Source organism: Leptonychotes weddellii, chromosome 10 (assembly GCF_054177405.1).
Source record: "Leptonychotes weddellii isolate Sample4059 chromosome 10, ASM5417740v2, whole genome shotgun sequence".
NCBI lineage: Eukaryota > Metazoa > Chordata > Mammalia > Carnivora > Phocidae > Leptonychotes > Leptonychotes weddellii.
Genome location: NC_138378.1, coordinates 104,617,804 through 104,644,568, shown reverse-complemented (window position 1 = coordinate 104,644,568; position 26,765 = coordinate 104,617,804). Strand labels below are relative to the sequence as shown.

The 26,765-nt window shown below is 53.5% G+C and overlaps 2 protein-coding genes across 5 annotated transcripts in view; one reads left to right on the top strand and one right to left on the bottom strand.

Annotated features, from left to right (window-relative positions):
* The window catches only part of DRC1 (dynein regulatory complex subunit 1), a 43,084-nt gene extending 24,568 nt beyond the window's left edge, over positions 1 to 18,516 (top strand). The window contains exons 8-17 of one of the 3 annotated variants that reach the window (XR_004075514.2): positions 5,209 to 5,348; positions 7,676 to 7,810; positions 8,094 to 8,326; positions 11,315 to 11,427; positions 12,596 to 12,685; positions 13,213 to 13,299; positions 15,303 to 15,487; positions 16,476 to 16,616; positions 16,970 to 17,674; positions 18,286 to 18,516. Coding sequence is in view for 2 of the 3 variants with exons in the window: in XM_031027683.2 (XP_030883543.2) it covers positions 5,209 to 5,348; positions 7,676 to 7,810; positions 8,094 to 8,326; positions 11,315 to 11,427; positions 12,596 to 12,685; positions 13,213 to 13,299; positions 15,303 to 15,487; positions 16,476 to 16,616; positions 16,970 to 17,180 (1,335 nt within the window). In the remaining variant the exon portion in view is untranslated. Of the gene's footprint in view, positions 1 to 5,208; positions 5,349 to 7,675; positions 7,811 to 8,093; positions 8,327 to 11,314; positions 11,428 to 12,595; positions 12,686 to 13,212; positions 13,300 to 15,302; positions 15,488 to 16,475; positions 16,617 to 16,969 lie in introns of all 3 variants that reach the window. The other 2 variants (XM_031027684.2, XM_031027683.2) reach the window with 2 other exon arrangements.
* A 786-nt stretch (positions 18,517 to 19,302) lies between these two features.
* OTOF (otoferlin) overlaps positions 19,303 to 26,765 on the bottom strand; it is a 93,071-nt gene continuing 85,608 nt past the window's right edge. For both annotated transcript variants that reach the window (XM_081797079.1, XM_031027670.2), the window contains 10 exons: positions 26,367 to 26,494; positions 26,076 to 26,246; positions 25,307 to 25,467; positions 24,412 to 24,554; positions 23,937 to 24,025; positions 22,513 to 22,611; positions 22,149 to 22,390; positions 21,885 to 22,063; positions 21,683 to 21,783; positions 19,303 to 20,067 (listed from right to left, as the gene is read on the bottom strand). In XM_081797079.1, coding sequence (XP_081653205.1) covers positions 19,887 to 20,067; positions 21,683 to 21,783; positions 21,885 to 22,063; positions 22,149 to 22,390; positions 22,513 to 22,611; positions 23,937 to 24,025; positions 24,412 to 24,554; positions 25,307 to 25,467; positions 26,076 to 26,246; positions 26,367 to 26,494 — 1,494 coding nt within the window. In that variant the 3' untranslated portion in view covers positions 19,303 to 19,886. The remainder of the gene's footprint in view (positions 20,068 to 21,682; positions 21,784 to 21,884; positions 22,064 to 22,148; positions 22,391 to 22,512; positions 22,612 to 23,936; positions 24,026 to 24,411; positions 24,555 to 25,306; positions 25,468 to 26,075; positions 26,247 to 26,366; positions 26,495 to 26,765) is intronic.

Genomic DNA, 26,765 nt, shown 5'->3' with positions numbered 1-26,765 from the left:
GGGCGCCTGGGTGGCTCAGTCGGTTAAGCGACTGCCTTCGGCTCAGGTCATGATCCTGGAGTCCCGGGATCGAGTCCCGCATCGGGCTCCCTGCTCGGCGGGGAGCCTGCTTCTCCCTCTGACCCTCCCCCCTCTCATGTGCTCTCTCATTCTCTCTCTCTCAAATAAATAAGTAAAATCTTTAAAAAAAAAAAAAAATTTATGGGACAAAACCACAGTGACACTGCTGACCTCCAACAGTGAACTAATGGAAACTCATGTTCCTTTATTGGTTGTTTTGTTTTTCCTTCTGTGTTAAGAGCACGTAACACAAGATCCACTCTCTTGATACAATTTTAAATATACAATAACAGCAGTGTTACTCAAAGACCTTCTGTTGTACCGTTAAATCCCCAGAACCTATTCATCCCACATAACTGAAACTTTGTGCCCTCTGACCAACTCCTCCCCCCTGCCCCTCCCCCAGTTTGACTGTTTTAGATCCCACATACAAGTGAGACCATGCAGCATTTGTCTTTCTGTGTCTGGCTTATTTCACTTACTAGTATAATGTCCTCCCTGTCCATCCATGTTGTTGCAAATGGTAGATTGTCCTTTTTTTTTTTTTTTTAAGATTTTTTATTTATTTTTTGTCAGAGAGAGAGAGAGAGAGAGAGAAGAGCACAAGCAGGGGGAGTTGCCGGCAGAGGGAGAAGCAGGCTCCCCACTGAGCAAGGAGCCCGATGCGGGACTTGATCCCAGGACACGGGGATCATGACCTGAGCCGAAGGCAGACACTTAACAGACTGAGCCACCCAGGCGTCCCTAGATTGTCCTTTTTTAAGGCTGAGGAAGATTGCATGATATGTTTCCCACATTTTCTTTCCCCATTAGTCCACTGATGGACATTTAGCTTGTTTCTATCTCTTGACTGTTGTGAATATGCCACAATGTACAGGGGTGTGCAGACATCTCTTCAAGATCCAGATCTCAATGTCTTTGGATCTATATCCAGAAGTGGGATTATTGGGTCAAATGGTAGCTCTATTTTTTATCTTTTGAGGAACCTCCATATTGTTTCCAGGGTGGCTGCACCAGTTCGCATTCCCACCAACGGTGCACGAGCTTTCCTGTTCCATATCCTTGCCAGCACTTGTCGTCATTGGTTTTTTGACAAGGGCTATCCTAAGAGGTGTGAAGTGATATCTCATTGTAGCTTTGATTTGCATTTCCCTGATAAGAAGTGACGTTGAGCACCTTTCACAAACCTATTGGCCATTTGTATGTCTTCTAATCAGGTAGTTTATTATTATTATTATTATTTGCTATTGAGTTGTAGGAGTAGAACCTCACATTCTTAATCTAATCCTCAAATGCTTGAACAAAGTCAAAAAATTCTGGGACGTGGGGAGATTTTGGGGGTAAGGGGTGATGGAAGACTAGGGAGGTGAGGGAGAGGCAGAGAGCCTGGGACACCCGTGTCTCCTGGCTTCCCCTGTCCAGTTGGACGACCTGTGGAGTGTGGGTATGTGGGAGGCAGGCAGACGGAGAGATTCAGCGCGGGGAATTGTGTGCAGTTCCTGTGCACAGTGGTTCTTTCCCGTGTTAGCATGGAAAGCAGGAGTATACTATCCCACATTACCCTTTAACTAGGAATAGATAATCTAATCGGGGATTACCATATTGCCATATGTGGGGTATTTTAGTAGATCGAACTTGATCATAATGCCACGTAGGTGTACTTTCACTAGACAGTAAAGTCAAATAGCATCGATTTTTGTCAAGAAGATACAGCACACAGCTCAACATCAAATTTGCTCTTCCTAAGTAATTCATAGCACTGTATCAGTTCTAAAATATACAACTACAGTTTTTGCAAATCGCAAAAATCCGAAGGATCCAAAACACATAGATTTGGTTTGATGGGTAAAGTACAAGAAGTAAGAAAGAGAGTGTGTACTTTCCGAGTGCTTACTGACAGTAAGGTGACAGTGTTAATGAGCAAAAAAAAAAAAAAAGAAAGAAAAAGCCTGTAAACATTATGCACTTGAGAAGGATTTTACCACACCCGCCCACCGCCCCAAAATAACACTACTAGAAACACCTCGTTCTTGATGCAGGAAACAAATGCTTTTTCCTTTAGGTCCTACTTGTGCTTTTAAAATTGTAAGATGGTTTAGTTCAACTTCAGGGACTGTTACCTTTAATACCAGAATATTAATCACAAAAATCAAATACAAGTTACTTATTTAACAAATACCGTGAACTTACATTATGCAAAGTGCCGTGATAAATAAGGCACAGTTCCTGAGAGTGGAGGTGCAGAGGCCCGGTAGGATCTCTGAGGTCAGCCCACGGGACCAGGGGAATGGCTGTTTCAAATTTCCATTCTACTTGGGGTGACGATGGCAGTTGGTTTTCTGGAGCTTGTGGGGCAAGAGGTGGCATGGAAAGCGGCCGTGGAGAGGCTTGTACTGACGCAGGAATAATCTTCATAAATTATTCACAAAACCCAAACACGATGTTTCACCATTAGTCTTGGGAACATAAAGTACAGCTTCGCGACAGTATCTTCGGTAATTGAAGAATAAGCGCAGACAGTTAACAAAATCAGTTACAATTTTAAAATATAAAACTATTTTCAACGTATGACAACCAAGAACGGCTATATGTTGAGACTAAACCCTGAAATAATTGACAAGAGTCACCGGTACCCAAATTATCTCGAGCAGAAGGTGTTGAAAACAAATGAGTCACATAATTCATGCAGCCACCTGCTGTAGACTCTGTTGGGTGAGACTACAAGACTATTAGTTCTGCAAGTTCATTGACAGCACTGAGAGTAACTCCCAAAGGGCATTGCGACTGGAGGCGGCAGAGGTCTTGGACCAGAGCTGGGGTGACGGAGCGGCTGATCTGTGAGCCCCTAGAGATGGAAAGCCCACAGTGCATGTTGCATTGCTAGTCCTTCCCTGCATCAGTCTCCTAGGAACATATTCTAGCAAAGAGCACGAGCAGGTGCGCTCCACAAGAGAAAATCAAATCGGCTAATAAATAATGAACCACAAGCGCAAGCAAAGAAATGCAAATTAGAACCGGCAGGTGACAGAGTTTCTTTGTTTGTTGTTTTGCCTATAAAATCAGCTCAGATGTGAGTTCTTTCAGGTCACAAAGAAAAAGACACGGCCTAATTACTTCAGTTCAGAGTTTTGTGAACTGTGTTCAGCTAGGTGAGGTATGAGTGGTGGTTTCACAAAACTAACAAAAAAAGTGAGTCAGTGATTTTTTTTTTTTCCTTTCAAGATGTATTATGTAGGATAAAGAGAGAGTCGGTTTCCATAGTTAGTATTATCTAATAATATGCCTTCAGGGATGAAATTTACACGAACACTAAAGGGCTACAGCTTGCATTTGTAACTCACATGGTCTCACTTCCTTATAAATGTAAAAACTGTTCTATGGCCAAATAAGTTTGGGAAATGCTGTCTTAGTGATAGGGGCTTATTGCAAGGCTACGAGAAAAAGGAGGTCCCTGGACGTCATCAGAGCAAACACCAGGCACTTGGGGTCTCAGCCACTCACTGTCCTTCCAAATCAGAGCAACTCCGGAGAGTGTTCATACCTTCCTAGGTTATCTCCATCCAGCAAAGAGCTTTTCTATTGGACTTTGTATTGAGCCACCTCCTAGGTCAGTGGTCTTCCCGATGTCCAGGGCCGGTTTCCTTTGGAGTACAGGGGCATAAATCATTGTGAGATACCTGCTCATAATGGAGATTTAGAACTCTCTGGGATAAACAGGGTACTCTTGACTAATTCTCTCAGTTATCCATGCCAGCGCCTTTGTTCTCCTCTGCATCATCTCCTGGCCAGTTACCCTCCTTGAGGATGGTCCAGAGCTGGGAGGGGATGCTGTCTGGACTCACTTCCTAAGTTGATTCCTTGGCAAGGCTCTGTAGCAGTGTGGAAGGAGATGGGGGAAGGAGGCTTGATTGAGTGCCACATGTCACATGTCCCTGCTTGTCAAGCTCTGATCACACTTAATGACATCCTCTGTTCCTGCATTTCCACTCAGGAAAGGCCAGAGCAAGCTTGCCTTTATTTGCCCTGCCTCTAGCCTTGTCTTGCTCTTGACATTTTTTTTTTAACTGTCAGAGTGACTTTCTTTCTTTCTCTCTTTCGCTCTTTCTCTCTCTCTCTCTTTCTCTTTCTTTCTTTCTTTCCTTCCTTCCCTCCTTTCTTCCTTCCTTCCTTCCTCCCTCCTTCCTCCCTCCCTCCTTCCTTCCTTCCTTTCTTTCTTTTTTTTCTTTCTTTCGATTTATTTATTTATTTTAGAGAGAGAGAAAGAGCATGAGCAGGAGGGGCAGAGGGAGAGGAAGAGAGAATCCCAAGCAGACTGTGTGGAGCCCAACGTAGGGCTCGATTTCAGGACCCTGAGATCAGGACCTGAGCTGAAACCCAGGAGTCGGACACTTAACCGACTGTACCCCCCAGACGCCCCCAGAGTGATCTTTCTCTACTGCCCTGCTGCTCTGCCAGCCTCTTTTCTGACCATTTCCTGCCTCATACCTCACACCCTACACTGCTCGTGGTTTCCCCAAAGCACCTCATTCCCGTGCCCCTCTGGAGCTCTGTCCCCTGAGGTGTCCACCTGAGCGACTCCTACTCATTTTCCAGGTCTCAGTTAGACATTCTGGGGACATGAGTGGGGACACCTCTGTGGCAATATGAACTTGTATGGTGTTTCTGGTGGGGTGATGTGTATCTCCAGAGGGTCTGGTGCTCAGCACCAGAGGGGGCCAGACTGGAGGCTCTAAATGTCATCTCTCTCAGGCTTTAAGCTTGCAGTCGAATGATGGATATATTTTTTAAAGATTTCATTTATTTATATGAGAGAGAGAGAGGGAGAGCACAGAGGGAGAGGGAGAGGGAGAAGCAGACTCCCCACTGAGCAGGGAGCCTGATGTGGGACTTGATCCCAGGACCGCGAGATCATGACCAGAGCCGAAGGCAGACCCTTAACCAACCGAGCCACCCAGGTGCCTGAATGATGGATATATTTTTTCTGGTTGGCCTTTCATTTGCCTCTAATAACAGATTTTCTAAGAATTCAGGTGGAGGCACTTGTCACTCCGGTTCCTCTGACATGATTCCAGAACAAAGAATCAGGGACCCTCAAGGTACAACCAGTGATACCAGGGCCAGTGAGTATTATTATTTTTTAAACTTTAGGTTCTTGAGCAACAGCTTCAGCAGATGAAAGCAACTTATCAGCTAAACCAAGAGAAGTTGGAGTACAACTTCCAGGTGCTGAAGAAGAGAGACGAAGAGAGCACAGTGATCAAATCCCAGCAGAAGAGGAAGATCAATCGGTAAGCGAGCATGCAGAACATGAGCCCTTCTGTGCTGAAAATGGGGATGGGGATCAACTCTCCCCTTCTGGAGGAGTGCAAGCTGTTAACAATATAACCAAGTCTTATTAAAAGAGTTTTTGGGGAAAAGATAATACTTTCAACTGCTCCACCACCTCCCCCATGAAAGAATGTACAGCAAAAGTCCGTCTCCCACTCCCCATTTTGTGTGGCTCCTCTTTCCCACCTCTGTAAGAATTGTTCTTTTCTTTTGTTTCTTCCAGAATTTCTTTAACCACATATAAGCAAACACAGATAAATACTCTCACCACCCCCTCTGTTTTTAGACCAAATGATAGCATTCCATACACACTTTTCTGTGTCTTGAATGTTTCCATATCAGTTCATAAAGAGCTTTCACGTGATTTAATGTCCCTGTGGATGGACATTTAGATTGCTTCTAATCTTTTGCTACTGCAAATGATACCAGTGTAGGTACTCATGCCAGGGTCTCACTCTGCAGATGCGCAGAGCTCTCTGTAGGGTAAGTCCTCCACTTGTTATTACAGAAGCAGTACTGTGCATTTTAGAGAAGCAGGAAGTACCACACGTGAAAGTAAGATAAAAACATAAAAACAGGGGCGCCCGGGTGGCTCAGTCAGTTAAGCGTCTGCCTTCGGCTCAGGTCATGATCCCAGGGTCTTGGGATCGAGCCCCGCATCAGGCTCCCTGCTCGGCAGGAAGCCTGCTTCTCCCTCTCCCACTCCCCCTGCTTGTGTTCCCTCTCTCGCTGTCTCTCTCTGTCAAATAAATAAATAAAATCTTAAAAAAAAAAAGAAAATGAATTAGATATTGGTTTTTATCAGAGCCTAAGTGATTTTTGCATTTTATTAAGGCTGAAAACACAAAGGATGGATGTTTGAGTGTTTAGGGACCCTATGCTTATTTCAGAATAATGCTTAAGAGGGAAAGTTTTATCTTTAGAATTTTTTTTTTAAAGATTTTATTTATTTATTTTAGAGCATAAGTGGGGTGGAGGGGGGACGAGGAGCAGAGGGAGAGGGACAGGCAGGCTCTGCACTGAGCACAGAGTCCGATGCGGGGCTCGATTCCAGGATCCCGAGATTATGACCTGGCCGAAACCAAGAGTTGGACACTTAACCAACTGAGCCACCCAACTGCCCCTATCTTTAGAATTTTTTTTTTTTTTTTAAAGATTTTATTTATTTGACAGAGCACAAGCAGAGGGAGAGAGAGGGAGAAGCAGGTTCCCTACTGAGCAAGGAGCCCGATATGGGACTTGATCCCAGGACCCTGGGATCATGACCTGGGCCGAAGGCAGCTGCTTAACCGACTGAGCCACCCAGGCGTCCCCTTTAGAATTTTTAAACTGAAAATATCTAGGCCTTCAGAGTCTGTCTTCCTGTGTATATGGGGCACTGACATAAGACACCTCTTCACGGGCTTGAAGTCTGACGTATGTATGGTCCTGGGTCTAAGAGCCGTGCCTGCCGTGTATATTTCATGAGGCAAGTTTCCATGCACAGAGAGAGCTCCCAGAGCAGTGGGATGGGGAGCTGTGACATGCCTGGGCTCACAGGACCATTGGCCAGGCTATCACTGTCCCTCACTGTGCTGGAACCTCCGGCCACTCCCCTGGAGGGTAAGTTCCATGCCTCAGCTCTGGGCTCGCCGGCATCCTGTGTAAAGTGCCCCCCACCCCCCAGTACTTCCACGCTCCACTGTGATGAGTGTGTCTTTGCCTCTGGCTTGACTGATCGTGCCTTCTGTTCGAACATATCCTTGTATTCATCGCTGTAGTCAAACATACCCCTGGCAAGAGACCTTCCATGTTTGGTGAATGAGGGAGTGCATGAATGAACTATCGGACTCATGAACTGTATCGGCTCTCTGAGGATGGAGGGCTCATATCTCACACACTTGTGGTGTGGAGTTTTAAGTTTTCCATTTCTATTTCCCTTGTTTTAGACGGGAAATGAACATCCAAATCATGGCAGTGAAATAGTTGAGATGTGCCCTTTAAAGATGTGAGGTGGCGCATTGGGGGAGGATTCAGTCACAGTCCTGAGTAGGAGACTGCCCCTCAGTGGGTCAGGGCTTCTGGACCGATGTAAATGAGTTTACTCCTGGACGATCCCCTTACCTCCTGTGGCCTTCATTTCCTCGATCACAGTCGGAGCCGCTGGGTTTGGGAATAAATGGGAGGGTTTTCTGCACCTGCACAACTCTGACCCTGGGGGCTGTAGAGTTGTGTGAAGTCGCTGAGGGGAACAGACACCACAGCTTCTGTTCAGCTGCAGATGAACTTCATCCCCTCTGCCCGGCAGCCTGCATGATACCCTCAACAATCTGAGATCGAAATACGCCAAACAGATCAAGCAGTTTCAGGAGGAGAACCAGTCGCTGACCTCTGACTACAAACGCCTTGTGATGCAATTCAAGGAGCTACAGAAAGCCATGCGGTATTTTAGGGACCTGGGTCCCAAGGCACGTGCCCTAGATAGAGGTGGGCCCAGGCACAAAGAGTCCTTTGTGCTGTCTTCCCCGTCCCTTTACTCGCATGTCCCCTGCCTTTTCTTGAGACGTGTGGGGACCACCACCTCCAGTCTGCATAGGCGAGGGCTGGCGACCCGGGACCGGGATGCACCCCAGCTCCACCTCCTTGCTCGCCCTACTGCTCATGGAGGGGACCCTGGCCAGGCCCCCTGGGGTCTGCTGGCCATGCTGATCAACTCTCCTTCACAGGCATTTTGCTCTCATTGATGACAAGCAGTTTCGGGAGATTTGGCTAATGAATGAGGAGGAGGCAAAGGATCTGATAAGCAGAGCCTTTGATGTAGACAGGATCATTCATACCCATCATCTGGGGCTCCCCTGGACGGCACCTGATTTCTGGTTCCTGAGGAATGTGGGACCTATATCTCAGCAGCCGCAGAAGTCTGCCACACAGATAGTAGAAGAGGTGCTGATGCAAGCAGGTGACTGGAATGGCATCCTAGAGTCCTAGAGCCCCAGAGCTGGGGGCCTGTCAGACCATCAGGTCAACCCATTCATTTCAAAGATGAGCCAACTGAAGTCCAGAGAAGGGGGAGGAGGTCTCGTGGCTGGAAGGTCCATAGTTGTGGCTTTTAAATCTCTAATTTAATTGATAGCTTTACCCCCTTCCCTGTTATTATAATCTGGTAGTTCGATCTAGAAGCTTGATCAGATTCAGACTTAGTTTAGTTTTGCTGAATACATCGTTGTGTACCTCCACTGGGATAAACTAATGGCAGTTTGTCTCTCTCTTCGGGAGGCGAGCAACCGTTGGTAGTCATTGTCTAAGATCCACTAATTGCCTTAGGGGTTGCAAAATGGCGATATTCTAAATTCTATCATATGTCTTCATTTATTAGCTGGAACACTTCTGAAAAGAGAATTTTCCCTTATAGCTAAATGTTAGCTATATTTATAGCATTTATATATAGCTAAATGTTACCCCGAGACACAGTTCGTATAGGAAAGGCAGGATATATGCTGTTCTTTCTCTATTTACTAGTTTTCAAAATAAATGGGCTGGGTCTCTAGCATCTTCCAAAGGTGACCAGTAACGTTTTATAAAATAAATATCATTGGTCACCTGGGTGGTGCAGTTGGTTAAGCATCTGACTTTTGGTTTCAGCTCAGGTGGTGATCTCAGTGTCGTGAGATCGAGCCCCACATGGGGCTCTGTGCTCAGCTTGGAGTCTGCTTGAGCTTCTCTCTCTCCCTCCCCCCTCTGCCCCCCCCAACCCCGCGCACTCTGTCTCTCTGTCAAATATTTAAATAAATAAACAAATAAATAAATATCATTATGAACACATTAGATTTAAACAAATTTGATGTGTTTCAGTTTACTGCACTTATTACCCTTACTGATACTCACATTGTCCCATTTTTGGCCAGTGGTAGTCTCTTCATGTTGGCTTCTGGGTCCTTTTGACACAACCTCAGTAGTTGTTGATAGCGTCCTGGCTTTCCAGAATGACCAGATTTCCAGTCTAACATTATATGTTTCCTGCTTCAAGTCTGTAATCAGCCATTTCTCAAGGTCGAGGAGACCTGGTCCTTTTAAAGGGAATGGTATTTCAAAACCATAGTCTGGGAGCCGGAGTGCTCATTGTTTGGGATGGGTCAATTTCTAGGCCTTCCTAGTGGATGAGCATAGGGTGTAGAATTACATTTTCAGCATAAAATAAATCATGTGTTCATCCTGACACTTCCTAATCATCAGGATGCCAGAATTTTTACTTAACTTTATCAAAGTATATCTCCTTTCTCCTACCTTGAAAATCTTGGTGCACAGTCACTCCAAAATAATTACTCATTGCTTTTCCCACAACCACAGAACAGTTGCAGAATAAAACATCAACCTACCACTAACAAATGATTACTAAAAATTGTTTAAACTTTTTTGAAGTTCTTTTTACTCTTAGGACACATTCCACTAGAGATGTACAGACAGATTGCTGTCTTTTATTCTCTATTTATTTTTACATTTATTTTATTATTTATTTTTAAAAATATTTTGTTTATTTATTTGAGAGAGAGAGCTGGAGGAGGAGCAGAGGGAGAGGGACAAGCAGACCCTGTGCTGAGCGCGGAACTGGACATGGGGCTCAGTCTCACAACCCTGAGATCATGACCTGAGCCGAAACCGAGAGTCAGATGCTCAACTGAGTCACGCAGCCACCACCAACCCCGTCCCCAGATTGGTGTCTTTTATTTTATTTATTTGTAATTTTTTTTAAAGATTTTATTTATTTGAGAGAGAGAGTGACGAGAGAGCACGAACGGGGGGGAAGAGCAGAGAGAGAGGGAGAAACAGGCTTCCCGCTGAGCAGGGAGCCCAAGTGGGGGCTCGATCCCAGGACTCTGGGATCACGACCTGAGCTGAAGGCAGACGCTTAACCATCTGAGCCACCCAGGCGCCCTAGACCCACTTTTTAAATGAGAGCATATGCTTTTCTCCATCTTGCTTTTTTCACTTACAAAGCATCTTGGAGGTCAGTCTATAGTAGTAAGAAGACACATTCTTCATGCCGTTTTTATTTGGTATTCCGTTGTGTGGCTGAGCTGTAACTTATTCAGATGGTGTTCTGTTGGTGGCCACTTGGGATATTTCCGGGTTTTTGTTTGTTTGTTTTTGCTCTTACAAACATTGCTGCAGCAAATAGCTCTGTGCGTTTGTGTCTGCATATTCTTCCTGGTGAATTGTTGGGATAGATCCTTAAACATGGGACTGCTGGATCAAAGGGTAAATGCCTCTGTAGTTTTGCTGGATATTGCTCCGTACGGATGGGACCATTTTGCTTTCCACCAGCAAGATGGTATCTTGTACTTTTCCAAAATATCTTCATTTACATGATCTCATTTTATCTTTTGAACAACTAGTAAAACCTGGTAGGACAATGATTTTTTGTGACTATTTTCAGATGAGGTATATATAGTATAAAACATTTTAAAATTTCTAATTTTAATTAAAATGTTTGGCTCTTGCTATTAGCTACCTGTTCTTGCTGAGAAGTGAGGCCACCACTTGGACCACGGTTTAGTTGGCTACTTCTGGTCTGCTGCTGGTTTAGAAACCACCTAGCAGACGTTCTAGATTGTTCTCTAAAGTGAGAATAAATAGGTTCATACTCTCCCTTCCGCTTCCTGGTCGTGGCTGGATTTTGAGTATGATGTTGGCAGGGAGATGAAAGTTAGAACAGCGAAGCATTGTAGAATGGCAGAATTCTCCCGCTAGTCTCGTATCCAACCCCCAGCCTCCCTGTTTTTGCCACATACTAGGCTTTCTTCAGCTAAGGAGACTCCATAGGGCCTTAAAGAGGCTTTTTAACAGGTAAATTTTCTCAAGGAAAGCCGTTTGTTGCTCAAAGTCAACCAAGCCAAGCAACGATCTCCCTTTTCTCTCCCACTCTCTCTTCTCTCTGCCCCATCTGCAGAAGAGGAGGGGACCGAGGAGGCCGCCTCGGAAGCAGAGTCTTACCTCGACCTGCCGAGGCAAATTTCCCCGAAAACTACCAGAAAGATCCTGATGCTCCTGTGTGACGAGTCGGTGAGGCCGGCCGCGTGGGGCTGCACCGGAGGGACTCCTGGCCGGTGGCTCCCCGCGCTGGCTTCTCCTGTGCGGCTGTGGCCCAGGCTGGCCCGGCCAGGCAGGAGGGCTCAAGCACTGAGCCGCAGGGCTGGGCTGGTTCCCGAGAGGCCCAGCCTCAGAGCTGCCCTCGGCGGGCCAACGGGTCCTCCCTTAGTGGGTCCGCAAGGGGTGGGCCAAGTTGGCCCCCGGCTCCTGCTAATTAAAGAAAAAAAAAAAAAAAAGAGGCTGAGTCTGCAAGAGAAGGGGCGCCCAGTCTCCCCTCTGCGAACCCACCTGCCGAGGGCTGTGGCCACAGCTGATGTGGCCTTACCCCGGGAGCTCAGTCTGTGATTTCTCGGGGTGTGTTAGGCTTTGGATAGCTGTATACTATATATTAGCAAGACCCACTGGATTTCGTGTAAGGGGTGTTGGAGGTGGCTCAGCTAGGAGTTGAGGTGTTCCAGGAGCATGACTGGTGCATGATCCTGCATTCCTGAGATGAGTCAAAGAGGTGTAGCCGGGACTGGCAGCTTCCCATCCCCGTGGACAGTTTTCTGGGGCCAAGAGCTGGCTCTTGTCCCTGAGGGCGGCTCCTGCTGAAAGAGGCAGTAGGCAGGTGCTCCCCCCACCGACCCGCAGGCTTGCTGCCAGGGGCCACCTGTCACGCAGCCCTCCCCCGGCCTTCCCAGCTCAGAGTGGGTGCCGGGCGCCCAGTGTCCCCACCCGCCCCCCACTTCCTGTGCACTGTGTCAGGATACGGTGTGCCCACCCCCTGCCATGCCTCCCTCCCTCTCCCGCAGCTCGGTGCCTGCCGCCCTGGTCTATGGATATTGGAGGGCTAGTCTCTGAGTGAAGTGATGTTGCGTGGGCGGGAATCTGTGACTGGAGCAGGTCTGGGCGGCTCTGGGGAATTTAGCCGTTTGCCCAGGGGCTTGTGGGTGAGGTGAGCCAGCACCCTTCGTCCATGAGTATTGGCTTTGTGTCCGGGAAGGGCTCTCAGGCATCCCAGGAAGGACTTCCTCTGGGGTCCTGCTGCCCAAAGTCTCATCCCTGGAGTCATCGCTGGTAGTTACACAGAGGTAGGCTGCAGACCCAGCACTCATTCCTGAAACCTGTCTCTGACTAGAGATGTCATCTTCCTTCCCAGGGTTTCCTCATAGAGAGCAAGCTGCTGAGCCTTCTCCTTCCCCTGGAGAAGAACGAATGCTATCTGCTGAGGTTGGACGCCATTTTCTCAGTGAGTCCCACTGGGCTGAGTTGATGGGGTGGGGGCCTCATTCTATGCCAGCCTCCTCTGTTTTTCCAACATTGCCTTGGCCGCGGGAAGAGATACAGGTCTCCCAGGCTTCCCTGGGCTTGCTGTCACCTCCTTCCCTTTCCTCGTTCTCCATGCCCCAAATTGGCCACGAAGTCTCCCAGCCCTGACCCTTCCTCTACCAGCTTCTCTCTCATGGCCTGGCTCTCAGACTCTAGGTTCTCCTCTGCACCCCTAAACTCGGATGTGTGTCCAGCCTCCTCTAGCATTCTCATATCCCCCAGGCCTGTACAGGGCTGTTCCTGACTCTGAGCATTCTTTCTCTGCTCGGATGTGATCTCACTGTGCTTCCCTGGTGTTGAGTGGCCTCACTCTGGGCCATGGCAGGTGCTGGGGGTGTTCGGGGGAACAGCCAAACCTCCTGCTCTTAGGAGCTGAGGGTCTGGTAACTCTGGTAGCCGGTGGACTTCTTGCTGTGGTGTTTGAGCAATTCTCCTATTTTCCCCCAGGCCCTTGGAATTGAAAGTGAGGACGACCTATATAAACTGGTGAATTTCTTCCTCAAATACCGAGTTTATCATTCACCCTCCAGTCAGGTAATGTGAAATGCAATAAAAAAGAGAGCGTTTGAAATTCTGGAAGCCCCCAGAGGGCATTGCTGCCTTTCTGTCATACTTCTGGAGAAATAGTGAGGGTTTTCTGTCAGAGATAGCTAACTTAGCGTTTCCCATACTATTACCTTTTCTATTTGCAAGGGAAAGAATGGCTGGGGATGGGAGGCTGTTCTCACACTAAGGCCCAAAGTGTCTTTTCCTTGGCCCTTCCTCAAAGCCAGGCTTCAGCCCCTAGGAGCCCTGGGCCCACCAAGCTCTGAATATTTTGATCCTCACCACTTTCCTGCAAAGCAGGGCCCATCTGTAATACCCATCTTGATTGTAATGGACTCTTCTGAAGAAGCCATCATGTTAAAAATATTATAAAGTTTTAATTTATTTATTTATTTATTTATTTTTAAAAAGATTTTATTTATTTATTTGACAGAGAGAGAGATAGCTAGAGCAGGAACACAAGCAGGGGGAGTGGGAGAGGGAGAAGTAGGCTTCCTGCCGAGCAGGGAGCCCGATGTGGGACTCGATCCCAGGACCCCGGGATCATGACCTGAGCCGAAGGCAGACGCTTAACGACTGAGCCACCCAGGCGCCCTAAAGTTTTAATTTAAAAATTAAAAACTTAAATTAAAAAATACGTTTCGTACTGCTGGCTCCAGGGTGAGTATCCTCATATGCTTCCGAAAAGAATTGGCTGGGTGAACAAAACCCAGAAGCTGTAAAGGGGGAAAAATAGGATCTATTTGACTACATTAAAAAAACAAAAAAACAAAAAAAACCCCAACCGTGTGGGGCAAAAATCACTATAAGCAAAGTTAAGATACAGATGACATTTGGGGGGGAGTATTTTTAACTCACATCACAGTTAAGGGCCCATTTCCTTAATATACAAAGAACTCATATAAACCAATAAGAAAAAGACCAACAACTCAATGGATAGGACAAGGGATATGAACAAAAATCTCCTACAAGAGGCGATACGAATAACTTTTAAACACATGAAAAGATAACCAGGCTTCTTATGATAAGAGAAGTGCAAATACTGTTCCAAATTCCATCTGCACCTGTCACGTGGGCAAGACTCTGCGAGTTCGATAGCACATGCTGACGGCCCAGGCGTGGGAACCAGACCCGCTCCTGTCACTGCTGTGAGAGCCCATTGTCACCGCGTGCAGCGTGGGTGACAACACCGTATGCCCTGGCCCCTGCAATTCTTCCTGCAGCCATGTCTCAACACGATGAAAGTGTTTATTGTAGCTCATTGGTTTCCACGCCACTTGAAATGGGAGAAGGTTGAAAATAACCTCTAATTCCATCATGAAAGGATCGATTACCTCATCAGCGGGGCATCGACACAGTGGGATACTATGCACCAGTAAGAAAAAGACCAAAGCAGTTCTTTACGTATTTTTTTACGTGAAAATATCTCTAAGGTTTATTGGTATGTGAAAAACACCAAGTGCCGAACTGTGTCTGCGGTAGAGTTTCATTCGTGTGAGAACGGGAGGGAAAGCATTGCTTGTATGGACAGAGGATTTCTTTGGAAGGATGCGTAAGACATTGATGACGTTGGTTTCCCTACGGGAGGTGAACTGGACTATGAGACAGGAGTAGGAGGAAGACTTTTTTTAATTAAAAAATTAAAATGTAATTTGTGATTTTTGATTAAAAAAGATGTATAGTGTCAGCTTTAGGAATATCAATAAAATGAACACCGATGAGCCCCAATTTAGAAATAGAAGATTATCACTGTTTTGAAGCCCCCTGTGTGCCTCTCCCTGATCCTATCCCCCTTCTCTTCCACCCTTTCACCATTTCTTCATTCCTGTAAATGTGTCCCTTGGCATCTTTTCTGTAACTTTCTGTAAACTTTTCTCTACTTTTTCTCTATCTGCCTGTCTTCAGACACTCATGCTTGCTGTGTGCCCCCGATCCATAGTCACCCTTACGCCTTTCTCCAGCTCAACCCCTGGCATCTGTCACCCCCACAGGAGCAAACAAGCCTGTTGTCAGCGCTGGAGCCAGGAGAGCAGCCAGACCTCGAGGGACAGAAAGAGGAAAGCCTCGTGGAAGGGGAGCCGGAAGAGAAGGAGGCCCCCCCTTCTCCCAGGCTCATCCATCCCAACGATGTCCTCAAGATTCTGGAGGCCTTTGTCATGGGTCTAAAGAAACCCAGGTGTGCTGGAGGGCTCAGGGAAGGTGGAGGCCAAGCAGATGCTCATGTGTGCAGAGGCTGGGGAGGGGGGAGGAATCCGTGGACGCGAAGGGAAGGAGTGGGTGTAGAAGCGATTTGCATTTTCTCATGCATCATTCATTCAGCGGTCAGTCACGGGGTCTGCTGTGCCCTGTGGAGGTCGCACCTTGTGAGCAGGACGATGGCCAGAGCATAACGAGGTGTCCTGTTGCTCTGGGGAGGCCATGGCCACCCCATCTGGCATGTCTGAGGGCTTCAGGCACCCAAACTGGGTTTTGCTAGGTGGATAAGTGGGGGAAGAGCCATTTCAGGTGTCAGAGTGTGGGGAAGGGTGTGTTCAAGAGGTGTGGCTGGTGTCAGAGTCTTCGTGGGAAGTGTGGCCGGTGGGTGGTTGGGGGGCCAGATCTCGGAGAGCCTTGCCCGCTGTGCCCAAGACCTTTGTCTTTACCCTTGAGTGGACTGGAGCCAGAACGTGGTCTTGAGCAGTGGGTGGAGCCACGCTTAGGCTTGCATTTTAGAAAGATCGCTTTGGTGGCAGGGAGGGGGCTGGTGCTGGATGCAGGAGAGCAGCCGGGGGCTTTGTCCTGGTGGAGGTGATGATATCCTGGATCAAGGCTATCCTTGAGGGCAGCCGAATTCTGAGAGGGGTTTTAGATGCGTTAGTGAAAGACATGGACCCAGTAGTGGCATGGAAGGCCAGTGAGGTAAACTGGCCGAGGGAAGGGGGTGGGAGAGGACTCCAGGGATGCTGTCACAAAGGCGACAATGGCACCAGGAATCAGGAACATTGATGATAGTCGTGTGCCCTTTCAGAGAATCTGCCAGAAACCGATAGACCGGCATAGCTGAGTGGGGAGGTGTCCGGTGGGAAAGCGAGAGTCTGTGAGGGGCGGGCTCTGTGGCTGGCACTGCGTGGGGGCCCAGGGTGGGGGCAGATGGAGATGATGCGACATTTGCTCTTAACCTTCAGGGACTCTCGGGCACCAGTGAAGTTGAAGTATGTGCGGGATAACTCGAAGGACTCTGCGTATTGGGAGGCCCTGACCACGGTTATCCCTGACACCACGCAGAACCTCTGGGACGCTCTGTACACAGCCCTGGAGAAATACCAGTAAGCCCGCATGTCATTGTGCAGAAGGAGGGGGCCAGACAGGCGGTGGGGAAGGATCCTGCTTGCCGTGGCCACATTTGCCACCTCCCTGGTTTGGAGAGAAAAGCCGCCTTTGGAAGGAAGGCTCCCGCCGAAGGGGCCTGGGGCGTTGGGTGGCTGGCCCTGCGGCCCTGCCCTCCTGTTCTGTTCCTGCCCGCCTGGTTCGTTCAGGGCAGACAGTTTGCGCTGGTGGGCGAGGCTTCTGGGCTCCTCTTCCGCCTCCAACCAGAACAGAAACCCAGAGATCCTGGCCCCTCCTTGGCGGAGAATGGAGGAGGATCCAGTGAGCCTCTAACTGATTTTTCTGCCCAAAGCCTCATCCTGACCCAGAGGGCCAAGCTGCTGATAGAAAACAACTCGCTGGAGCAGCAGAACACAGAGCTCCAGATGCTGCTTCAAAAGTATCTAGATTCCAAGGTGGGTGACAGGGAGGCTCCGAGGAGGGTAGGCAGGAGGCTGGGGGAGGCAGTGGGACTGCTCTTAGGAAATGAGTCTCTTCCCTCACTAGAAGCAAGGGAGCGTTGAGATGTGACATAAAATATCAACAGTCGTACCTCAGGTTGGGACAGAATGATCGGGCAAGGGAGTGGACATTGCCTGAAGCCTCCTCCTGGACATCTGGGCTATAATAGTGCCCCTCGGATGCCGTGGTCTTTGGTGCCCGCTCCTTGCTGGACCGTCCTCCGAAGCAGGGCCAAAGGCTGTGATGACGTCCCAGGCCACAGGGCCCCTCCTCATGACATTTCTTCTTTGCTCCTAACCCCTCTGTGAAGTCGATAGGGCACAGGCGATTCTCCCAAAAAGGAGAATCAAAACTGGGAGACCCTGTAACGTGCCCAGAGCCCTGGGCTCTTCCCACTCTGCCGGCCAGGTTGTCCGGCCTGGGATATGACATGGCGAGAGGAAGCTCCAAGTGGGACAGATGGTCCCTGGCCCCCACTCTTGATCACTCCAGTGACGGTTGGGGCAACTCCGCCGTGGCCTGCAGGAGAAGAAGTCCCACCGTCTCTGCTCCGAAGGTTAGAATCCATTCGTCGCACAGTTGCTGACTCGGCTCTCCTAGTGTGGACTCCTTCACGTGGCGCTGAGGCCGTGGGCCTCGACACACCGGGCTGAGGGTAGGCCCTCCGTCACCCGCTGTGTGTGGGAGAGGTGACCGGGGCCAGCCACAAGCCCAGGAACGGGGAGTGTGGCCCTGCCGTGGTCGCGGGCCCCGGGCCACTGCTGAACAGAGGATGTGGTGAGCCTTGGTGTCGTGACGGACATGAGGGCTGTGTGGCCCACGCTTTCGTCCGTGCTGCCGCGCACAGGAGGATGGGGAGGTGCGGGCAGGGGCAGGGCTGGACGGGTGCAGGGGAGACGGAGGATTTAAGAGCGTGGCTCAGAGCAGAGGTTCAGAAGGTTACCAGAGGTTAGCTGGCGGGAGCACAGGCCAACCCAAAGCCCTAGGACTTCTCTTCCGAAGGAAGGCAGACTGCGGGCTTTCCCAGCACCCGGAAGCACGTGGGGAGGAAGTGCTTGCCGAGAGTTGGAGCCCTGAGGAGAGCCGACGCGAGCACCTGCTCCCCCGAGGTCACGAAGAAGGAGGGCCCTGGGAAAGAGGTGATGAGCCGTACTCTTTCTTTTCCAGATAAACTCTGAACTGCAAGTTCCACCAACTCAGGTGTTCCGGGTACCCACAAAATAGAGCCGGGCCTCGGAAGGCTGCCGTGTTAAGGTGCGGGCTGGCGCTGGCACGTGTCACCCGGGCACCTGCCTGGGGCCACTCTGGACTGGCCAGAGCTGCCGTGATCGGGCCTGTCAAAAGAAGGCCGAGCGGTTACCTGTATCCTGCCGTCATGATTAAAGTCTTTAAAAAGTTGTGGCTGAATCTCTTCAAAGAGCTCAGGTCCCCTGAGCTACTGGCCCTTGACCCCACCTCATGTCATGAGGAGACTTTGTCCCCACCTCAGACCGTGGTGGAACAGGCCTGTCACTGTGGGACTGAGCTGAGGCCAGTGGCATGGGACTCACTTCTTGCTTTTGGGGGCAACGGGTGGTCTATGAGTGGAGGCTGGAGCTTTTGGGGCTCCTGCAGGGTCAGTGTGGAGCCCAAGGCGGGGCTTAAACTCCTGACCCTGAGATCAAGCCCTGAGCTGAGATCAAGAATTGGATGCTAAGCAACTGAGCCTCCCACGTGCCCTGCGCTCTTAAGCCTTCAGACTGTCCTTGGGCCTGCAGGACCCTTTTGGTGAGCTTTTGGGGTCCCCGTTGCCACCTGGTATAGTGCGAGGCTCTTCCCGTGGGCAGCCTGGGCAGGTGGCCCAGTGCCTTAAGCCCTCCCTGAACCCTGGGCCACGAGGCTATCCAAAGGGGAAGAGCCGGAGGGGCCCAGCTGGTGCTGAGTTTGCCAACCTCAGAGGGCTCCCAGACCCTGGGCCCCTCCCTATACTGGTCCCCCCACTTGGCCAAATGCAGACTTCTCAGCTCAGTGTTTAATTCCTTTTATTAAGAGAAAAACCACCACTCAAGAAAGGAACAACAGCCAACAGCAACCCAGCTCTCAGGGCAAGTACCCTCTCCCATCCTGGCCTCCACGAGGGCCTGGCGGGGCAGGCGGGCACGGGGGTGTGGGGGGGCACCGGGGCTCACCCTCAGTGCTCCTCATCTGGGCTTCTGAGCGCGGGACTGGGCAGAGGGAGCTCTGGGAAGCGATAAAAACCCACAGGCAGGGCAGGGACGGGGCTTGTGCACCTACCACGGCAGCTCCCTGGGCAGGAGGAGGAGGCACTCGGGAGGGCCGCAGGGCAGAGGCAGCCACCGCCACACCCTTCGTGCGAAGGGTCTGGCCCACGTGTGCAGAGCAAAGACGGGTGGTGTGGCTGCCCGCGCGAGATTCTGTGGCGGAGGGAGGGTGATGCTTTTTGCTTGTTCATTCTTTTTCTAGCTCTGGGCACTCGCTAATTCTCAGTGAATTCCATTAAAGCTTTACTCCTCCACTGGCAGGCCCGGGGGGGTGGTTCCGGGGTGGCTTTACCCGAGCCAGGGGTGCCCCAGCCAGGAGGGGCAGGACCCCACTCCTTCTCACCCTTCCCACCCCACAGGCAGGGACCAGGTGGGTGGCACGGGGCAAGCAACAGGCTTGGGAGGGAGGATGAGAGGGGCCGGGTCACCGGCCCAGCAAGCAGGAGGCAGGCTTCTGGGACCTGAGGCCACAGGGGAGGGACACTGGGCTTCCTGCGCTGTGGGGCTTCACGCCCCGAGCAGCTTCTTGACCGTGTAGCCGGGGAGGCTGTAGAGGAAGAGGGCCAGCAGCAGCAGCCCCAGCAGCGCCAGCACGATCTTGATGATGAGCCACTTGTACCGCGTGCAGATGAGGTACTTGATGGACTTGAGGGGGTTGAGGAACCAGACGAAGGCCGTGTCGGGCCGGCTGGGGGCAGAGGGGGAGCCGCGGTCAGGCAGTGGGCCTCTCCACCTCTCCCCCTTTCTGAGAACATGAGCGTCGGTCCCCACCGGGCCCTGCCGAGGGTCTGAGGAGCCCCTGTGGGACGCACTCCGCTCGCTGCCCTGCCTTCTGCACAGCCTCCCGGCCAGGACGTGCCTGCCTGTCGTTGATGTTATGAAACAGGAGGGTTTATAAGACGTCAAGACAGAAAATTCAAGTACTGAATAGGCTTTTTTCAAACTCCTGTCCCAGCAGCCCCCTCCAGAACCTTCGGGGCGGAGTGCAGCTCCAGCGCAGGGCACCCGCTTTCCAGGCCCGGCGGTGATGGGCAAGCGAGGCCCGTCTGAGCCTCAATTTCCTTACTTACACAGCAGGGTTAATGGCGGACCCTGCCTTCGGGGCTGGTGCGGGGCAGGGCGAGGAAGTGAAGGCGCAGGGCTAGGCCCCCAGGCCCCCCGGCCCCCCAGGCTGCTCAGCAGATGGCACCTGCTAAGCTGGGGGGACGGGATGGAGACCCTTCCCGGGCCACACGGCGGAAAACGGCTCCGGGCTGCGAGGTGGGGGCCGGTGGGAACTGGCTGCGAGAACCCAACTGCTGGCGAGTCCTGGCCAAACCCTTCCCCGTCCCCTGTCCACATGCCAACTGCTTTCTGCCAGTGGCACTGGCGTAGAGTCTGTCATTCTGCCACGAGGACAGGAAGCGGTGTCCGGCCCAGAACGCTGGGCCGGCAGTGTGAAAACCTAGGCTGGGTCTCAGCTCTGATCTGCTCGGGGGCCTTAGGCAAGTTGCCGTGCCTCTCTGGCCCAGTCCGCACTCACATACGACAGTCCCTTGGGTTCTGAGAGCCCAGGGGGCCGTTTGGCGGCTTGGGAGTTGGCGTGTGTGCGCACGTGTGCAGCCGTGTGTGTGCGTGCGCACACGCGTGGGTGCCGCCTGCTGAAGCTCGGCGGCCTGCGGTCCGGAGGGACAAGTGAGGAGCCCCGGAGCCAGCAGGAGGCCAGGCCCAGGGCCCCGGCGCCTTCTTGGCCGGGCAGCCGGCACCGAGCAGAGGACGAGGGCGAGCAGGAGTGTGAGCAGCGGTACGTGCGCCACAGGAAGGAGCGGGCCGACTGGAGAGGCTTCAAGAACCCCAAGCAGCTCGCGTCTGGCCGCAGCGGCAACAGGGCCGAGGCAGCGCGGACAAAGGACGCGGAGGACGAAGGCCCTGGCTGTGGCAGGGGCCTCGCAGCTGGGGGCGGGGGGCGCCCCTGGGCTGAGTGTGTGCACTTCTGGGCACCTCCCCCGCCAGCAGGGCTGCCCGGCGCCCCCCACTCCACGCCGCCGCCGCCGGCTTCTGGCAAAACTAGGGAGAGCGTTAACTCTGCGAGGCGGGGCCTTCCCCGGAGAGGCGTCGCTCTCCTGCAAAGGTGGCCCATGCTTTGGTTCAGAGGGAAGCACGGATTCCAGGGCGCAGCAGACAGGACAGGGGGCTGCCCTGCCCAGCAAGGGACAGAGAGCGCAGAGGTGCCTGCAGGGCCGGAGCAAGAAGGCCAGAAGGTTCCGGCCCCCCCTTCCCGCTCCCGTGGCCCCAGACACCGGCATGGCAGGCAGCACACTCACTTGGGTTTCTCTAGGGGGTCAGGTTCATTGCGGGCCAGGCCCACAGGACTCTTCTCTGCCTCCTCAGCGGTCAGTAGATGCAGCTCCGCCTCCACCTTGCCCTGCAGAATGGAAGGGGCCCAGCGCTCAGGCCGTGCGCCAGGCCCTCAGCACCCTAGCTGCGCCCAGCCCTGCCCTCTGCCCGAGCAGCCGTGGTCCCCACCGTGAGCTCGAGCTCGTCATTCTCATTGCGGGCCAGGAGGGGCCACCAGCCTTTGACGCGCTTCTGCTTGAAGATGGAAACCAGGGGCACGTCCACCTCCCCCGTGGCCATCTCCATGGTGCACAGCTTGGCTGTCTTTGCGCCGCGAGGAAACCGGTTCAGGTCCAGCTCGATGGCCCCTGTGGCAGCCTTGCAGTCAGCTCTGACGACCCTCCCCAGGCTGGGCTCCCCCTGCCCGCCCCCCTCCCTTCCCCGGCCCTGCACCCAGGAAGTCGTCTGCGGAGAAGTGGTCGGCGTCCCAGATCTGCAGGGTGAGCCGCGCGGGGATCTTGTACTCCGTCTCGTCCCAGGAGAACATGGACTCCTTCTTGGAAATGACAATCTTCTCCTCAGCGGCCAGGTAGTCGAAGGGGAACAGGTAGCGCCAGTTGAAGTTGCCCTCGCCGGTGAGGGAGTGATAGTGGACATCCGTGTCCTGCTTGTCCTCCTGCTGGCCCTTCAGCCACCTGCCAGGTGCCATCGGCTCCAGAACGGGGGGCCACCCGCAGGGAGCCCCCTCCCTCCTCGCCTGCCTCCCAGGAAGGTGGGCTCACCCCTCCCTGCCCCAGCCCGGTGCCCTCTCACCCACCCCCGCACAAAAATGTCGCTGGACTTCTCCCCAGTGAAGAAGTCATCGTCCTCCAGGACCACCTCGTCCGTGTTCCACACGATGACGCGGAGCTCGTACCTGGGCAGGGGAGAGGCTGCCTCGCGGTCTGGGGGTGGGGGCTGCCCCAGGGTCTTGGGGTGCAGATGGGGCAGGTAACCGAGGGGAGTCCTGGGGACTCGGGGTGAGCCAGGCTGGGGTGGAGAGAGCTGATTCAGGGGAGGGGGCGAGGACGGGGAGCTGAGGGGACAGGGGGATGTTGGGGCCCTGGGTGAGGGAGGGAGGGTCACGGGCCAGCACAGCTGCTGTGAGGAGAGCCCTAGGGGAAGCCCGACTGGCCGGCATGCCAGGACCCAGAGCACACTCCTGGACAGGGAGGCTGACCCAGGGCTGCTGCTGGGGGCTGCTGAGCACGATCCCGGTCTCCAGAGGCCAGAAGACCCTCCTGCTCTAACACAAGTGCACATTTAAGCCCAGCAGCTGGCAGGCGACACCCGCGGAATCTGGTTTCCTTTATGCCCTTGTCCCTGAAGAGGATTTTTCCCTTTGAAGTGTAATTGTCATTGCAAATCGGTGGTTACATTTCAACCATTAGGAGGAAGGTTGAGTCACCCCCTCCACGTCGCTTGGAGCGCTGCTCTCCCTGGAGTTAGGGCGTTACACCCTGACTACAAGTCCCGGGGGGACACAATGGGGTGAGGTGTCCCCTAGTGGCCGGCCCTGGGACAGCACACTCGTGACCTCGGGCCTGGAGGCTATTCCAGGCAGAATTTGCTCTAGAATTGGCAGGACTCAGCGCAAAATGGAAATGCAGGACCCCTTGTTAAAAAATTAAGAATTTAAATATTGCCATCTTGAAATAAGCGTGGGGCCCCTCTGAGTGTGCGGGGTCTGTGCTGCTTCCCCACCCAGGCAGTTGGCCTTGGTTCCAGGCCCTGAGGAGGTCAGAACTGGCAGCAACTCCGTCCTGCCATTTTACAGATGGCAAAACTGAGGACCAGGGAGGCAACGTGACCTGGCCAGGGTCAAGTGGGAGAGGCCGGCGGCTCGGGCCCTGGCGGCTACCACCCTTGCGCCTCACTCCTGCATATCTCCTCGGCAGGGCTTACAGCCTGGAGTGGGGACAACGCAGAGCAGGCTCAGGGGTAGTGGCCGCTGTGGGGATGACCGTCCACAGGAGGGCGCTAGCGAGTGCGCATCGGCTCCCGGCCTCACCGACCACACCCACGGGTGTGGCTCTGCCTCGGCCAAGGGGACCCCCCCCCCCAACCCGGGCCGGCCCCACCGCCGGCTCCAAGGGTTGCTCCGATCCCCCGACCAGGCCACAGGGGAAGCCCCGCTAAGGTGTGGGTGATCCGAGCCTGGGGCCCCGACAGGAGGGAAGGCCGTGGAGGGGTGGGGCTCACTTCTTGGGCTTCCGGGGGGAGATGTCCAGAGGCGTCCCGGGGGCCGGCATGTCCATGGGGAACATGTCCACCCACAGCTCCAGGCGGCCCTGCGGAGGAGGGGGCGTGGCAGGTCTCCCCACGGACTCCCCCCTGCCCGGGAAGGCCAGCTCTCTTCTCCACCCACTCCCCCAACCTTTGTTCCCTCGGGACCCAGTTCCCCAGTTTCATCCTTGGGTGCCAGAATTCCTACGCCATCACCAATAGCCAGTCACAGCTTCCAGGGGAGACAGTCCAGGGCTGCCCCTGAGCCGATGTGACTCGCTCAAAGCGAAGACACGGGCCACTGGCGTCGCTGTGAGGGGCCACGGTGGGGAAGCGCCTGCCAGGCTTTGGGGAATGTGGTGAACAGTGAGGATCCATTTTTATGGACTCAGGTTGGGACTCCCTGATCCCAGGTACCAAAGAACCTCAGATCTCGGCCTGCGAGCGTCACCTGCTCGATGCCTGGCTTGTCAGGGTTGAGCAGCGGCCGAGTCTCCACATGTTCGGGCACCAAGCGGCAGCCCACGCGGGGGATGTCCTCCCAGTGCCTCAGGGCACACAGCGCCACGTGCTCTTCTGTCGGCTTCCTCTGACCTGTGGGTGCCAGTGGGTCAGTGGCACACACGGCCTCAGCAGAACAGGAAACCTGTGCTGGGCTAGACTCGGGCCCAAAGAGGCCCTGGAGCCATCACCTGTCCATCCTATCTCCTTTTTACTGTTGGGGAAACTGAGGCACAGGGGGAGAACTGGCTTGCCCAAGTTCTCAGCTGCCCCATAGGGCCCAGCGAGACCTGTGTTCCTGGGTTTGCTCTGCCTGGGAAACCTGACCAGAAAATCCCGCTGGGCCGTGAAGGCAGGGAAGGCAGGAATCCACTTCCTGGCCCAGCGCCCTGAAGGCGGCCAGCAAGAGTTCCTCAGCACACATGTCTCCCCATTCTCTGGGAAGTGCCACATGGGCAAGGGAGTGGCGAGGGCCCAGGGCTTGGGGTCAGAGAGATCTGGGCCCACACCTCACTCTGCCTCTGAAGAGCCATGTGACTTTGGCCAAGTCACTGAAACACTTTGGGTCTCAGTGTCCTCATTTGCAGAATGGGGGGAAACTTCCTACCCTGCAGGAATTCTGAGAGTCTCCCTCTCAAACAAGAAGACAAGTGGGCAGGTGCCATGTAGGATGGGGCGGAAGGGCAGAGGCTGGGCAGACAGGAATGGGACTCTAGGCTGATGGGCAGAGGGTCTAAGGAGACCTCCGTCTAGGCCTCGAGGTCCTGCCACAGGGAAGTGTGGGTTCCTCTTGGCCTCTGGCTCCCCCCTCCCGCCACCCGTGGCTGTGTCCAGAGCCCTGTTACCATTCTCATCCTCCATCTCAGAGGGCCCAGTGAAGACACGGTTGGACACCTTCACTCTCCCAGGGGGCCCAAAATGGGGGCCGTCCACCTTGCTCTCCTTGCAGAGGCGGGTCAGAATCTGGCTGGGCTTCATGGGGTCCCGCCAGATATTGTAGCCATGTCTGTGGGAGGGGGCACACAGGCTTCGTGGGGCTCAGGTGCAGCTGGGCCTATCCCCAGGTGGGAACTGGTTCCAGGCGGTTCTCTTAAGTTGGCTGCTCCCCCATGTCAGCAAGTGGGCCCCACCTGAGACACTAGGGCTGCTGGAGGCTGATCCCTCTGACCCCAGGCTCCAGCCTCACATGCCCCGTGTCCAAGCATGAGCTTTCAGCCTCCCCCAGCATAGCCCAACCCATTCCCCAACTGTGCCCTCTCCTCTGGCACTTCGAAGACTCCCATGAGGACACTGAAAGCCAGAGAGGGTAGGGATGTGACGAGAGTCACGCAGCCTATCAGTGGCAGAGGCTGGCCAGATCCCCGTGGACTCTAGAGCAGTGCCGCCTCTCCTCCCAGCTCCGCTTCTCTCCTGGCCCAGCCTCCTCTGTCCTGGAATCCCCTGGCTCTCTCCTCTCTTAGAATCTGTGGTTTGCCCAGAGCCTGCAGGGAAGGCGGCCTGGCCGGGGACAGAAACCGTCCTAGAGCCCCCTTCCCAAATCCCAATCTCTGATCCTGACCTCAGAGTCAAGACGCAGCAGGCCCGCCCCGCCCCGCCCCGCCCCGCCCCACGCACAGGGAGTAGGCCTGGGCGAGGCCGCAGGTGGCGCGGTGCTTGCTGTAGAAGCGATTCTCCAGGTCGATCTTGGTTTCCCCAATGAGGTCGTCGGTGCCTACCAGATCCCAGTCATACACGGCCACCGTCAGCATGGATTCCATGGGGAAGGAGGCCTCGATGTCAAAGGACCTGGCGGGGTGGGGGTTAGAAGGGCTGAAGCTCAGGGTGGGGTAGGGTGGGTGGGGGGCGGGGCTGGGGAAGCCGGGGCGGGGCGGGAGTGGGGGCATGTGGGACACCAGGAGGCCTTACTTCCCAAAGACAGGGTTGAGCTGCTTCGAGATATAGTTCTCCTTGTCGCGGATGTCTGTCTTGCCCAGCCGGATGGCGATGTAGGGGTCGGCTTTGCCATTGATGTCGGCGGGGTGCAGGTCCGTGGCCTGGGATGGGGGAGGGGTGCTCCTGAGCAGGCTCCCCACACACCCTGCTCGTCTTCCAGTGCCCTCACCCCCCTCCCTGATGGTCCCATGATGGCAGAGGGTGCGAGCGCTGGACCAGAGACAGGAGACTTGCTGTGTGACCCCGGGCAAGTCACTGCCTGTCTCAGGTCTTGGCTTCCTCCTCCATAAAAGGTGGGAACTAAGGGCGCCTGGGTGGCTCAGTTGGTTGCAAGCGTCTGCCCTTGGCGCAGGTCATGATCCCGGGGTCCTG